Source organism: Salvia hispanica, chromosome 1 (assembly GCF_023119035.1).
Source record: "Salvia hispanica cultivar TCC Black 2014 chromosome 1, UniMelb_Shisp_WGS_1.0, whole genome shotgun sequence".
Taxonomy (NCBI): domain Eukaryota; kingdom Viridiplantae; phylum Streptophyta; class Magnoliopsida; order Lamiales; family Lamiaceae; genus Salvia; species Salvia hispanica.
Window position 1 is genome coordinate 52,461,726 of NC_062965.1, and position 16,414 is coordinate 52,478,139.

At 40.9% G+C, this 16,414-nt stretch overlaps 1 protein-coding gene across 1 annotated transcript; it reads right to left on the reverse strand.

Annotated features, from left to right (window-relative positions):
* Positions 1-8,151: 8,151 nt before the first annotated feature.
* On the reverse strand, positions 8,152-9,558 carry LOC125200512 (probable disease resistance RPP8-like protein 2). Its single transcript, XM_048098149.1, has one exon. It carries the CDS (start codon positions 9,556-9,558, stop codon positions 8,152-8,154), a length of 1,407 nt encoding a protein of 468 aa, XP_047954106.1.
* Positions 9,559-16,414: the final 6,856 nt, after the last annotated feature.

The window sequence follows — 16,414 nt, forward strand, 5'->3', positions numbered from 1 at the left end:
CCTCCAAATGAAGGAGTTCTTGAGATATATAATCCAATCCACTCAATGGGTCGTCATTATTGTCGTCAGCATAAGGTTCCCAACTCCATAATAATTAGTAATGACTTCAAATTGGGGATTCTTCTGAGAACTTTTCTAGTGCAACTCTTCGTACTAACACCAGAAAGAGTGTGGAGTTTGTCCAAAGTAGTATCACCATTAGAGATTGGTAGGTCTCTTCCAGTGACATCAATCATATTAGTTCTTGCATGTCCCACATTTCCATCGGCAAATATGACACAACTCCACGCTTTTTAATGTTCTCATGGGATTTGATAAGAAACACTTGAAGTTGAAAAAGGTTGGATATGGAAGATGGGATCTCTCTGGTGCAAGTTAGGGCAAGATACGTCAAACAAACTAGTCTGAAAATTTCAAGTGGGAAATGGTAGAACCGGACTTGGTAAGCATCTAATACCCTGAGCAGCTTGAAATTCATGGCAAGTATTGGCACCGGATAGTGATGGTAAGGACCAAAACAAAGCAAAGAACGGACGGTGGATGCGCCATCATACGTTATTGAGCGAAGCACTTGTTCAAAGGCAAACAACATGTGATCATTGGTACACAACCGACGTTGGTCTTTCAAAACATCATGCCAACTTTGTAAGACATGCAGAAACTTGATCTTACTTGATTCTTTCTACACAAGTGCTGCCAACATGAATGCACGGGACTGTGGCCTTGAAAACCAAGATTTTGTATCTAATCTAAACAGAAAAAGATGATAATAGCTTGCAAGCCTTTCCAAGCAAAATTCAGCAAAAAGGCTCCTTAGTCTGTTTTAGACTATGTTCTAGAAACCCTTCAGCATGCAACAAGGAGAACATGTGATTTTGTTCGATATTTTTGTACGGATGGAAAGCTCCAATATAGAGAAAAACCATTTTTAGATATTGAGGTAAGTATTCATAGCTTGGTAAAAGTACCTCATATATTTTACTATATGCATCCACGAAAACTGAATTATGTTTTTTCCAGCTACGGAGCCCAGATTGGGGTCTTTTCTTCATTGGATAGGAGCTCGGCAACTGTGACTATCATAAGTGGAAGACCTTCACATTTTTTGGCAATCTTTTCTCCCAATTTCTCAGGTGGGAAGGGAAACCATATTTACCAAACACCTTCTCGCCAAGTAATTCCTTACTTTCTTCGAAAGTCAACAATCGTACTATGACATGATGCGAAGATTCTTCAATTCCTAGCCTGCTTGTAACCAAGATTCGGACATTATCATGTGGCAAGTAATCAATTATATCTGTGTCCCATTCCATACATCATCTAACACAATGAGACATTTCTTATCCTTCAATCTCTTTTCCAAGAGTTCTTCCACCTCGTCATCATTATTGTCTGCTGGAGTAAGCATTTGGTTGCGAATGTTTTGATCCACTTGAGCTAGAATACATCGTAATATTTCATTGATTCCACATTTTCTTCCCACTTTCACCCATGCTCGAAAGTCGAAATGTCTCTGAATGGTTGGATCTTCAAATGCTTTCTTTGCAAGAGTTGTCTTTCCAACCCCTGCCATCCCATAACTAATAGCCAATCCTTTTCATCTACACATCTTTTATCAACTTCAATTTCTGCAAGAAGATAATCCCTTACTTGTCCAAATTCATCAGATAATCCAACCATATTAGAGTTGATTCTATGGCAATCAATTCTTGTGGAAAGAGTACACCTTTTTCTTCAGGCATATTCAACCGTTCAATATCATACTCTGCCTCCATCACCGTCACTGTCTCGATGAAGCTATCAACACTCTGCCGCAGACTCTGCAGATCCACAGAGAAAGATAAGAGATCTCCCAAACCCTTCTGATTGAGCACCTTCACACAAGTAATTTCTCACGTTCTTCTTCATTCAGCAAACATACTACTTGAAATGGAGACCCTTTAACTCCTAGCAATCTTGAAGTGACATTCCATTAGATCTTAGCCTACTTGTAAGCAAGATTTGAATATTCTCCTTTGGCAATCTATCCATTAGCCGTTTGTCCCATTCCCATCATCGTCCATCACAAGGAGACACTTCTTATTCTTCAATCTCTCTTTCAAGACTCCAACTAAAATATCGATGCCATCATCGTCATCTCCTTGGTTAAGCACTTGGTGGCGAATGTTGGGATCCAGTTGAGCTAGAATGCGTCGTAAAGTTTTGGAATCACATTTTCCGCCCCTTTACCATGCTCGAAGCTCGAAATGTCTCGAATAGTTGGATCGTCAAATCTTTCTTCGCCGAGTTGTCTTTCCAACCCCTGCCACCCCAATCACTGATAGCCAATTGAAATTGCCACGATCTTGTACAAGAATCAAATCCTTGACTCGTTCAAATTCATCAGATAATCCAATTCTCAGAGTTGATTCCACCGAAATCAATCCTTGAGGAAACAGGTTCGCCTTCTTCTTCAGGCATATTCTCCAGCTGAACTTTGTACCCGCTCCGTCATCGTCACTCTCTCGACCAAGCAATCAACACTCTGCCGACGACTCTGCATATCTGCTAAGAAAGACAAGTGATCTCTCTCTTTGAGCTGTAGAAGAATCTGATTTGTGTAATGGGATTCGAGTAAATCTTGAATTTCCATACAACCTCTTTGATTCGTTCATCCACAACATTCACCTCCGTCCTGATCTTGCAGTAGCTCGTCTCATCCAGCTTTAGTAAAACTTTCTGCAAGCGAACCATGGCCTCATACGCTCGTTGTAAGATTTGTTGAGAGGGATGAACCAAACGAAATCGAGGGAAAAGCAGAATACGATGAATCGTGTACTTAAGAGAAGTGGCTGCACCATAAGCCGCCATCTCGGAGTAGAGTTGCGGTGGTGAAGCCGGAGAACAGGATTTGTCAACGGCGTTAGGTGGTGGTTCCGAATTAAATATGCGTCAACTCTAATACAACAACTATTAATCTTAAAAATATTCTTTCCAAACCAATAAAAATAAATCTCTTACTAAAAATTTTATGAGAACGAAAGCATTGAACAATGACGGAATCAGAAATTTTAAGAAACGGGGCTGAAATTTAGTAAAGCAGTGCAGTGCCGACATCCCATTTATTTTAGGAACTTTCTTTCCCTCTTATGATATGAAACTCATTTTTCACGACATATTTTTTTCTTTATCAAATTTATATTAAAATTTATATCATTTCAAAAGTTTATATTTTAAAAAATTAAAAATTATAATCTATCTATAAATATATAAAAGGAGAGTTTTGGGAATAATTAAAGAATGTCATTCATAGTATAAAAAGAATTTTTCATATACTTACTTTATTTTTAAATTTAAAAATATCATGTTATGTAACTTAAATGAAATATTAATACTAAAACTCTTCATTTTTTCATGATTAACTATCCACTAATGACATTCATTGCCACTTACCCACTAACTTTCATAATAATAATAATGCTTTAATAATTCTATTTCTCCTTAATTTGTTTGCATATGCAATAGAGAATTCTCCGAGTTTGGTCGACGAATTTGGTGAGAATATTAGACAAGATGCAACATAATGCGAGGAAAGAGATCAGTTGGGAAGTTGACGTGAAGAAAGTGAATGATTGTTGGTTTTTGGAAAAGGTTGACCTAATTTTGTACAAGAAAATTCCTACTGACATGTTAGTACAAAATGATCTCCTCAGTCCAGATTAAAGAGTCTTTGATTGGGCACGGGTTTTAAAAAATGTAAAGAAAAGTTGGTTGAAAAGATTAGTGGAATGTGGGACCCACTTTTTATATTGGTTTTATAATAAAATGTGAGTAAAGTGAGTTAGTGGATTGGGGACCACTCACCATTTATGGTAAAATGAAGTGTGACTCTTGATTGTGGACGGACCGAAATGGAAAAGTGTGACTTAATCGGGGACGGAGGAGTATTAATAAAAGAGTAATGGCGAAAGTGGCCCTAACGATATGGTTGTTTTATCAATTTGGTCATAAACATTATCTTTTTGATTATTTGATCCTTACAAATGAATTTTGACAGAATTGGTCCCTGCTAACGATCCGTTAAAAATAGACGATGATTAAATTTGACTAAATATGAGTAGGGATTCTACTTCTAAAAGCAAAGAGAAAGAAATAGAGAGATGCTTGGCGAAACCTATAAAAATCAAATTGAAAGTGGAAGACAAAAGAAGAACTCGAAGAAGCCCGCAAACAACGCGCCATTGCCGCCCCCTCCTCCCTCCTCCACCACTTCGATCGCTCCGCCAACCCCACCTCCAAATCCCACCGACGGCCTCTAATCCATCCAACAAAATCCCCAATCACGGCTTCCATTTCTCGACATCGATGGAAGTCGAAGTGAAGCTCCGATGCCCAACATATCCGCCACCGAATCTCCTCGCATCCCTCTCCCCATTCCACGCCGCAACCCACCACCAGCCTAACACCTTAAACGACGGATCCGCCGCTGATCCGAGCTCCCGAGAGCCATCCTCCCTCCGCTTCCATGAGGAGCCCGACTGCCCCAAATGCTTCGACACGCTCAAGGCCAACGCCGTGCTAGCCAAGCGTCGCCGCGTGGAGGAGGACGCTCCGGACCGTCGGTGCACAAAGAACGCTCCATAACTTGTTCACGAACTGCAGCCGTCGCCGGAAGAGAGGAGAATAGAAAAGGAGAACGAAGAAGCTGTTCTTCGTCATTTTAGTGTTTTTAACAATTGACCGTCTATTTTTTTAACGTATCTGTTAATTGGGGACCGATTCGGCAATTCATTTGTGAGGACCAAATAATCAAAAGATAATGTTTATGACCAAATTGATAAAGAGTCGTATGTTAAATTGCACTTTTACTTACTTTAACAAAATATAAGCGTTTATGTATAAACTTTGTATAAATTAATGATACAATTACATTTATTCATCAGTGTACTCATTCCTTACTCATAAACTCTTCAACTTTAAACAGTATAACTAATTTACAAAATATATAATAAAATAGAATTCATAAAATAAATCACTGTAACTCCAACTTCTCGGCCATTCTTCTTCTTAGTATACATTTAAATTTTTTTTTTTTAATTCAACACGGGTTTAAATTTAATAATATTATAAAGGGATATTGACATCTAATATCATAAAACTTTCAAATAGTTGGATTTTTCCACGAACTTTGAAATTGACAAATAATATAACGAACTTTACCCGAGTTTATTATCCTACCAATGAAAAATTATGGCTATAATATTAGATTGAAGAACAAATTTGGAGGGTGTAATTCTAGAAAAACTATTCTCAAAGATTGAAAAACTTGAAACTCCGAAGTTGTTGTCAAGAAATTACGAAAAAATTCATATCTTGATATTTTTTTCCCGGAATATTTTTATTGGTGGGAAATAACAAACTCGGGTAAAGTTAAGATATTATTTTTGCAATTTTTTAAAGTTCGTGGGAAAAATTCAACTTTTTGAAAGTTTTATTATATTAGGTGTCAATATCCCTGTTATAAACATAACTGTAATTGATTCAAACAATTAACCAGCATAAATTTACAATTTCAGCATCGCTATTTTAGATCCCTATGTGTCTTCCAATTTTTGATACTTTAACGCTCAAACCAATACCAGAAACATGTATAACTCATTATATAACAAATTTCATGATTTAAAAAAATAGTAGAGAAAGGAAGGACTTACTTGATTTGTAAGAGTTCTATGCAGTTATCCATTCGATTCAACTATTATGTTGAGAAAATTCCATGGAAGAGTTTTTGGGAGCATGGCTGTCGAGATATGCCGATGAACTAGTATGTATGTCGAGATTCGTCAACGGCGTTAGGTGGTGATTGTAACACCCTAATCTTAAAATATGCCTCAACTCTTATACAACGACAACTAATCTTAAAAATATTTTCAAACCAATAATGCAGATATATATTGGTTGTTACATAAAAATAAATATCTCTAACTAAATATTTTATCAGAGCAAGGGTGATCAGTGACCCAACAAGGATGCGAGCCGATAAAGAAATGAAGCTAATTTAATCAGAATTCTTAATCCGGCTAACCTTAAGCACGCTCTACACTTCAACTAAAATTCTCCTATATAAATTGTAATCTTTTAAGCTCATATTTTTTTATCCATCATACCACATTTATTTATCAATAGAATTTAACTCCACCCTACCCGACCACTTTATATATACAACAAGCACATATATACGTGTGTAGCATAAATTATTCTCGTTAGTCATAATTCATCGCATGTTAGCAATGACTGACTATCAATATTTTTTAATAAAATAATGATATTATAATTAAATGTAGAAGACGATAATGTTCATGCATAATTTTTCGGATATCATATCAGATATATTTTCACCATAGATTTTCTGGTTCAAACAAGTTCAAACTGCATGTAGTCTCGTCTTATTTTGAAAACGCAGGACTGGCCGAAATTTTAATTTTTCTCTTAATTTGAACCCCACTTCTAAATAATGAATTGATTTATTACAATTTATTCATAATAATAATAATAATAATAATAATAATAATAATAATAATAATAATAATAATAATAATAATAATAATAATAATAATAATAATAATAATAATAATAATAATAATAATACATATTTATTCTTGTGACATTGATAAAAGAGAATTTGTTGAATCGATTTGAAACAATTTGCTATTTTAATAAGTTACAACGGTATTGAAAAAATATTGCATGAAATCGGAAAAACTTAAAGGATATGATATTTTATCAAATAAATAAATAAATGACATTTAGGTGATATGGTTCCATGTAGAGTCATGTGGTGGTAGGCCCAAACTCTCATGAAGCCATATTTCAGCCCAATAAAAACTAAACTATCAGCCCGTCGTCATGTAGGTTAGCCGCCAACAATTTCGGGCCTTCCATTTTCGTCCACAAATCAAACTGATGGAGAATGCATGTCGTAATTTTAGCTAGGCTTAATTTTTTAGTTAATTTCAGATATTTATAATCTATGGATGGACATGAAGCTAAGATAACATTTGGTCAAATTTAGGAAACATATAAATGAAGATAAGGATATTCGCTAAAACAAAAAAACTTAAAATGACGTTTTTAATGCATTTAAGGATGCTAATTTGTGTTTTTAAATATATCACCAATGCTTCAAAAAGCATCTTTATTATTGATGTTCCAACTAAAATTAGATGATGAAAATGTTCTAAAAAAAATAAAAAATAAGTTATTTTATCATTAAATTTTAAAGGGGCGCTTTCTTTGCGTCCTTAACTATGATATTTAAAATTTTTCTAAAGAAAATAATTGCGTATCGATTTTTATGTTCTTAAAATATAAGTTTTTTTGTAGTGATTTCAGAAACTATGAAATAGAATTAATACACTCGGTACTTCCTTTGCAAACTGATGATGATTGGAACTGAGATATAAACCAAAATTTCGGATATAAATCAAAGCTCGTAGGAATTGCGATGTTAACCTCATAATTTATTGGCCGAATGTGAAAGTTGTTGAAAAGATCAAAATTTAATCACAACTATGTGACATTTTTGACAATTTCGCCATACAAGTACATTGATACAAGTAGCTACATAGCAAGACGTCAACCAAACGCCTATGATCATTGCTTCAAGAGCAACCATTTCTTTGTTTCCATCTATTTGATAATCTTCCATGGCAGCAAAACTTCTCCCAATGTCAACAGCTTCCTAAAACCCTCCAAAACACACATCAATAAGTCGCAAAAGGGCCTACACTTCTCATAATCCAACCTTCAAAAAATCATCAAAAAATCAAGTATTAGAAAAGAAAAAACTTAATGTCAAAGCAACCAAGCTAACAACTATCACAATCCTAAGACATTTCAATGCATCATATTCCTTAGCGAAGTAAATCTCATCAACAGAGTCCTATTTATGCCTCTTATCCTTAGTGAAGTAAACCTCATCAACAGAGTCCTACGAAACTTGGTCATTTTAGATGTCAAATTCTCGTTAACTCGTAAGAAAAAGAGCAGCCAACAACCTAAAACTCAAGTACTACAATAAGATTTAATCAAAACACATCAAGTTTAAATCACAAGTACAAGCATTTTAGGAGTAGGAAGGTTAACCTGTTAACCAAGTTAGATCTTGCTTTGACTTCACAGCTCAAAAGGAAGAGTGCCAACGAACTGTAAAGAAAATTTTGGTCTTAATTGCTTGGCAGAGGCGACAGCTAAGGGATTGCACTCAAACAATTCAATTGCAGTCGTTGTGACCATTGGGGGATCACGCGTCCAATCTAGTTGTTTTAATTTGTAGCAATGTTGTATGCTTAAAAGCTTAAGACTTGGAAGGCTTCCATGTTGAGCTCTCCATTGCACCAAATCAGTGTCTCCAATCACAAGTGTCTTAAGTTTCAAAAAACACTCTGATTCAATATCCCACAATGGGCCTCGAAAGGCATAGTGTTGTAACTCGAGCTTCAGAAGATTGGGTAGCAATGAACAAATGTCATTTATGTGCTTCCATGGACACCCAAAGCCACTCAAATACAAAACTGTTAGACTTGATGGAAACATTGAAAGAGGAATCGTAGACTCATACTCCATATGAGGATTCTCTACAGAATAATTAAGAACAACCAAATTCTGTAGTTCCTCTGAGATATAACCCAAGCTACTCAGTGAGTTGTTATCATCTTCATCATCATAAGGCTTCCACTCCATCTGAATATATAATCTCTCTAAATTAGGGATTTTTTTGAGAATTTCTCTAGTACAACTCTTTGCGCTCACGCCAAAAAGAGTGGAGACTTTGTTCAGAGTAGCATTAGAATTAGGGGTAGGTAGGTTTAATCCATATCCCTCAATGTGTTGTAGTTCTTGCATGTTCCATATGCCCACCGGCATATATGACACAGTTCCACGCCTTTTAATGCATATATCTGGTTTGATAATCAAGGATTGAAGTTGGAAAAGGTTTGATATGGAAACTGGAAGCTCTTTGTTGTAAGTTAGGGAAATGTACTTTAGACAAACTAGTTTCAAAATTTCAACTGGGATATGGTAAAATCGGACCGTAAGAGCATCTAGTACCCTCATCAACTTGAAATCCATGGCATGAATTGACATCGGGTATTGGTGGTAAGGACCAAGACAAAGAAGAGAACGGATAATGGATGCGCAATCAATATTTACTGAATCGTATACTTGTTTGAAGGCAAATAAACTGTTGGAATGGGCACACAACCGACGTTGGTCTTTCATATCATCATCCCAACTTTGTAAAACATGCAAAAACTTGATCTTACTTGCTTCTTTCTTACAGAAGTGCTGCCAGCAAGAATGCACGCGAAACTCATTCCTTGAAAACATAGTTTGTTGATTTAACTCTACCAGAAGAAGATGATATCCACGAGCAAGCTCCAAAGAGCAATCAAGTATAAAATTTTCCAAAGTTTGTTTTCCTATGACTTCAACAAACCCCTCAGCAATCAACCGACGTATGAGTTTATGTATGTTGATATCACTATATGGAGGAAAAGCTCCAACATAGATGAAAAGCATTTTTAAAAATTGAGGTAAGTATTCGTAACTTGGGAAAAGTACCTCTGATATTTGATCATATGCATCCATGAATACTGGATTGTGGTATTTTTCAACTACCTCAGTCCAATATTTCGTAGTCTTGTCTTCTTTGGATAGGGGCTCGCAACTGTGACTATCATAAGTGGAAGACCTTCACATTTTTTGGCAATCTTCTCTCCCAATTTCTTAAGGTGAGGAGGAAGCCCTCTTCACCAAACACCTTCTCAGCAAGTAATTTATTACTTTCTTCTTCATCCAACAAGCGTACTTTAGATATGAAGATTCTTTTATTCCTGGTCTGCTTCTTAGTCTGCTTGTAAACAAGATTCGGACATTGTCTTCCAGAAGATATCAAGTACTCGTGTGTCCCATTTCCATATATCATCCAACACAATGAGACATTTCTTATCCTTCAAGCTCTCTTCCAAGACTCCAACTACTTTCTCATCGGTAAGCATTTGGTGGTGAGTGTTGGGATCCACTTGAGCTAGGATGCATCGTAATGTTTCATTGGATTCACATTTTCTGCCCACTTTGATCCATGCTCAAGCTCAAAATGTGCCTCGTATGGATGGATCATCAATATTTCTTAGCAAGAGTTGTCTTTCCAACCCCGCCATCCCAATAATGGATAACCAATTTCTTTTACCCTCTGCAAGAAGATGATCCTTGACTAATTCAAATTCATTAAATAATCCAACCATCTCCGAGTTGACTCCACCAAAATCAATCCTTGAGGAAATAGGTTCGTCTTCTTCTTCGGCATATTCACCAGCTCAATATCGTACTCCACCTCCATCACTATCACCCTCTCGACGAAGCTATCAACACTCTCTTGTAGACACTGCAGATCTAGATAGAAATGCAAGTGATTGCTCTCACCTCCTGATGATGAGCTTTCGAGTTGTGGAAGAATTTGATCGGTGAAATGTGATTCGAGTAAATCTTCGAATTCCCATATGGTCTCTTTGATTCGTTCATCCAACGCGTTCACCCTCGTCCGATCTTGTTGTACCCGGTGTCATCTACCTTTAGTAGAACCTTCTGCAAACGGAACATGGCATCGTAGGTGGGTTGTAAGATTTGGGACAGGAAGGACCCAGCCAAATGCGAGACGATTCTAGAATACACTCAATCGTATTCTTGAGAGAAATCACCGCACCATAAGCCGCCATATGAATTATCAAACACAACACAATTGTGGTTCTTGAAAAAAGCAGTATCAGAATAGCACCAATAAATGTGACCAATGGCCATTGACTAACTCAGGCACACCATGTTTGACTAACTTTATGTTAAGCAATATGCACATGTCGTTAGTCACAGATAAATTGAAGAAAAGCACGCCATCTCAAAGTAAGTTAATTGGCTGCCTTTGTTTACAAGTCATTATCTTTAATTATATACTATCTTGATTCCCACTAATTTCATTTGCCAATAATAAATTAAGTAAACACCATACCTGCTCATTTTATTGAAGTCAACAATGCATTGCTATAGCTAAGGAGGAAATAATTTCCATTAATTGGATTTATTTTGCTTTTTAATTAGTAGTTGTCTTTCTCAATTGTAAATTTGATGTTGTTTCATTTTCTTCATAGCTAAATGTGTATTGTCAAGATTATTTTTTCATCCCTTCTGTTGAGAAATTGGAGATCACATGCCTTTTGAAGAACCAAGAGTTTCTGTTTGATTCAAATACTACGACATGGAAAAAGAACCAAATGAAGAAAAACCCACGAAGAAGCTTTTAACACGCTCACACAATTATAACCGACTACATAAATTGTTAGGAGTAAAGGCCACTCAATTTGGTTGAGCACGAGCTGTGCTAGAATGTAAACACTGATCGAAGGAAACAGAGCTCAAGAATATTATTTCTGAAAATGAATGGGAAAGAAAACACAATCCTCACAAGGGGGCCCCTACGACAGAGTCGTCCAATATATGATCTGCTCCAGAGATGATTTCCTCTCTTCGCTTCACCCTATTTATAGACTACTCTATAACTATGAATTCAAATTACGAAATTAAAAATACTTAAAAATAGGAAAATGAAATAACAGCTAACTAATGGAGATATTCTTGCTAACAACTCTCTCGAGAATTCCTCTAGCTGTTGGAGCTTGGCCAGACCACTTCCCTTTCTCCCCTCTTGTAAACTTTCCATTTCCTGACCGTATCAACTGCCGCCCCGTCGAAACAGCCTTGTCCGCCTCAAACATCTGCCTCATCCATCCAAGTCGCCTCTTCGTTGTCTAGCCCTTCCCATTTGAATAACACTTGGTTCAACTGTTGCCCTCCCGCTCAAACACCCTACGGTCCAGCACGCTTTCTGGGAGGAAAGGGGGTTCGGGATTGATTAATCCTTCTGGCAGGGTCTAGTCCGCCACCTCATCCCCGATGGCCCGCTTGAGCAAGGACACATGAAAGACCAGGTGGATGCGAGCTGAGGCCGGAAGGTCCAACCGGTAGGCTGACTCACCATTTCGCGCCGCGAGCGGAAAGGGCCGAAAAATGAGGCGCCAGCTTCCTATTGCATGCGGAGAATAGAGTGGATTGGCGATGCGGTCGGAACTTGAGATAAACCGAGTCCCCCACACTGAAATGGACGTCGCGGCGGTGCTTATTGGCGGTGATAGTCATCCGCTGTTGGGCTCGTTGTAGGTGGTGGCGCAGCAGCTCCAATGCTTCGTCGCAGAGCGAGTGTGTCCACCACCGCCTGTGCCTTGACCTCCCTAGGTAGAAAGGCCTGGATGGTCGGGGTTTGGCCGGCTGTAAACCAACTCAAAAGGAGTAGTACCCGCTGACGAATGGGCGCTGGTGTTGTAACAGTACTCAGCCCAAGGAAGCCACTTGTTCCATTGCTTCGGCCTATCAAACGAGAAACAACGGAGGTAAGTTTGGAGGCAACGGTTCAACACCTCCGTTTGGCCGTCCATCTCCGGGTGATAGGCCGAGCTCATTTCAAATTAGTTCCCGTGGCGCAGAAGAGTTCCTTCCAAAAGGCTTAGGAACAGGGATCAGGATCCCGATCGGAGCGATCGAACGAGGTATGGCGTGGAGGCGGATGATCTTAGCCTTAAATGCCTCAGCCACCTGGCGAGCCGAGAACAGGTGGCGCAACCCGATGAAATGTGCTTACTTGGCCAGCCGGTCGATGACGACGAAAATGCAGTCAAAACCACCAGCCTTGGGCAGTCCGGAAACAGAAGTCCATACTAATATCCTCCCAAACTCGTTCCGGAATTGGCAAAGGTTGTAGAACCGGCGGGGCTTTGGTTTGGCCTTATGACGTTGGCATGTCGCGCAGGCAGCGATGAAAGCGGTGACGTGACGCATCATTCCCGCCAATATACATTTGGAGCAATCCTGCGATATGTGTGATATGCTCCGCTTGGCCCCAGGGAGGTGTGACATGAAACTCAGCAATGAGTTTCTGAATCCAAGGTGACTGGGAGGGAACGACAATTCGGCCTTTGTAAAATAGAGTCCCATGAACCAGCTCATAGTGGGGGGAAGAGGGACGGCCAGCCTCAAGTCCGTTTTAATCTTGGCCAATGTCGGGTCAGCCGCGATGGAGGACTGCACTGAAGTCCACTCCGGCCAGGTAGCTCGCGATACAGCCGACAGTTCGAGGAGGGCCTCGTCACGACGTGAGAGGGCGTCGGCGGCCTTGTTCAGTCGGCCCTCTTTGTATACGATTGAAAAATTGTATCCTAACAGCTTGGCAGCCCAATTTTGTTGCCCGGTGCTGCGAGAGGGTGGGCTAAGAGTTGGCGGAGGCTCCGCTGATCCGTGTGAACGAAAAAGCGGCGACCAAGTAAATAAGGGCCCCAATGGTGTGCGAGCACTAAAGCCATGAGCTCCTTCTCGTAAGCCGACTTGCAGCCATCGGGGTGAAAGTGTCTTGCTGAAGTAGGCGACGGGTTGGCACTCCTGCATTAGAACCGTGCCCAACCCGCAACCCGAGGCACCGCATTCACTGACGAACTCCTTTTTGAAATCCGGCATACGGAGGAGAGGCGCAAGTCAACGCCTTTTTAAGTGCTTGAACGCACTGGCTACTTCCGTCGGCCACAGCCACGGCTGTTTGGAGGAGGTGAGTGCGGCTTCCGCAAAAGGGCTGTGAGGGGATGTGATCTTGCCGTAATCCTTGATGTATCGGCGGTAGTAACCCGTCAAGCCAAGAAAACCGCAAATGCTCTTCAAGGTGGAAGGAGTGGGCCATCGTAAGACGGCCGAGACCTTTGTTGGGTCCATCTTCACCCCTTCGTGAGAGACGATATGGCCAAGGTACTCCACGCTCGCCTGCAAAGCCTGGAATACCTGACGTAGATGGAGTAGATGGTCCTCCCACAATTTGCTGTAAATCAAGATGTCGTCAAAGAAAACCAGGACGAACTTAGCAAGGATGGCCGTAATATATCGTTCATCAAGCTCTTAAAAGTGGCTGGGGCGTTGGTTAGGCTGAATGGCATGACAAGAAACTCGTAATGGCCCAAATGCATGTGGAACGCTGTCTTATGGATATTAGCGGCAGCCACGCAGATATAGTGATAACCCGCCTTTAAGTCAATTTTTTTAACCAAGCGCGCCATGCAATTCTTCTAGTAACTCCTGAATTATCGGAATGGGGTACTTATATGGAACAATACACTTGTTCAATTCCCTGTAATCGACGCAAAATCGCCATGACCCATCCTTCTTTTTACCAGTAACACCGGGCTGGAGTACGGGCTGGTGCTAGGCTGTATTACTCCGACTCAAGCATCTCGCGACTAATTTTTCCATCTCATCCTTCTGCAAGTGATTATAACGATATGGCCTGACTGATACCAGTTCCGTACCTGGTAATAGTGGAATTTGCTGGTCCACGCACCGGCTGGGGGCAGGTCGCCTGCTGGCTGCGTGATAGATGGGAATTCCAACACGAGCTGCAGCAGCTGGGATCGGGCGTCTGGTGGCAAGGCATCGTCAATCCGGAATAGGATGGGCGTCGTCTCAGTTTCGACAGATCGGAGGACCCAGCAACAGTCCTCTTCGTCCAAGGATCGAAGATCCTGCGTTGAACACGCACCCCGCATAAGAGTTGGGTCACCTGTAATGGGAACTGTAGGGCCCGTCTACTGAAAAAACATAGAGGAATTCTGCCAGTTAGCCATCACATTACCGGGGGACGAAAGCCATGGCCCCCGAGATGATATCTATATTCCGGAGTAAAATGTGCGGGATACCAAAAACGTTTCTTTTCCCGAACCGGGGGACTCCCGACAAACCTTTGGTGCCAGTGAGTGGTCCCATCTCCCAATATAACTGAATATGGCGCAGGGGGAGTGAGGGGCACGCAGCTGCGCGAGCGTCAGAAAAAAAAACGGGCTGGCGCCACTATCCACCATCACCTTAACTTTCTGTGAACTGACCCCCCCAAATAGCTTCATGGTTTTGGGATGATCAAGCCCATTTCGAGACAATTCCGTGAAACCCATTTTTGCATCCACCCCCTCCGTGTCCTCGAACTCATTGTCATCCTCGGTTGGGTGTTGTCCTCGCAGATAAGAACATTGAGGGTCTTAGAGGGCACCCGTGGGTGGCCCAAATTTTAGCCGCACTTGACACAGGTACCAGTCGCGATATGCTGATATTCCTGGAAAAGTTGGGGAAAACGTAGGGAAACCGGGCGGGAGGAACCAGTGGAGGGAAAAATTTAGAGGGGGGTGGGGTGCCCCTTCAAGAATGAGGGCCCGGCTGACTTGTGTAGGCAGGCGTGATTGTGGGAGAGGCCCGGCGCTGACCGCGGAGGCGGGCCCCAGGGCGAAAGGGCTGCCATAAAGAACCCGAAAAATTGATGTCATGATATATCCGGGAAATTGCGAGAGACGTGCTTTGAAAGCCGCTACATATTCAGCGAGAGAATCTGTGTGTCGACAGCCGCAAACGCCCGTATTGCCAGGGCCCATGCCCCCAAACGTTTCATTAACTCCCGGTGAATTGGGCCCAAGTGAGACAGGGGTCCCCTTTCCGCAACAGCTGGTACCAGGGGAAATGTGGCCCGCCACCCCCCACGACGCCCATCCGTTTTCGGGGGAAGCCCGAGATCAGAAAAATTGCCTGCGCTTGCTAGCCACGGGGCCTCTATGCCAGCAAAAATGGGCATGGGGAACGGGAAACCCTGTGCCAACAAAAGTGGGCATGGGGAATGCTGATGTGGCACCTGTTGTTGCCAAGCTCCGAGTTGCTGGGGTTTGGTCGTCCTCAGGTACTGCCTTTCTTCAGTTTGAGAGCAGCAACCCTGCACGATCTCCGGAGTATGGGGTTCTTGTTCACTCCCCGGGGAAACTGGGAATTAATTTCCCTCGACCGCTGCTTCCAACACCGTTTTGCTGTTAGCCAGATTTTCCCGGGCCTTCTCCAACTCCTCCAGTCCAGTCCGTCCGATACACGTCACCGCACCAAGTTAGGAGTAAAGGCCAAATTTTGTTTAGCACGAGCTGTGCTAAATGTAAACACTGATCAAAGGAAACATAGCTCAATAATATTATTTCTGAAAATTAATGGGAAAGAAAACAACCTCAAAGGGAGGCCCAACGACAGAGTCGCCCAAAAATATGATCTGCTCCAGAGATGATTTCCTCTCTTCGCTTCTCCCTATTTATAGGAAATTCAAATTACGAAATTAAAATATTTAAAAAATTTGGGAAACAAATAACAACCTAACAAATGGAGATATTCTTGCTAACAACTTCTCTCGAAAATTTCCCTCTAGCTGGGGATTGGGAGCGGCCAGACCATTCCCCTTTTCCCCCTTCAAACTTTCCCATTTCTTGACCGTATC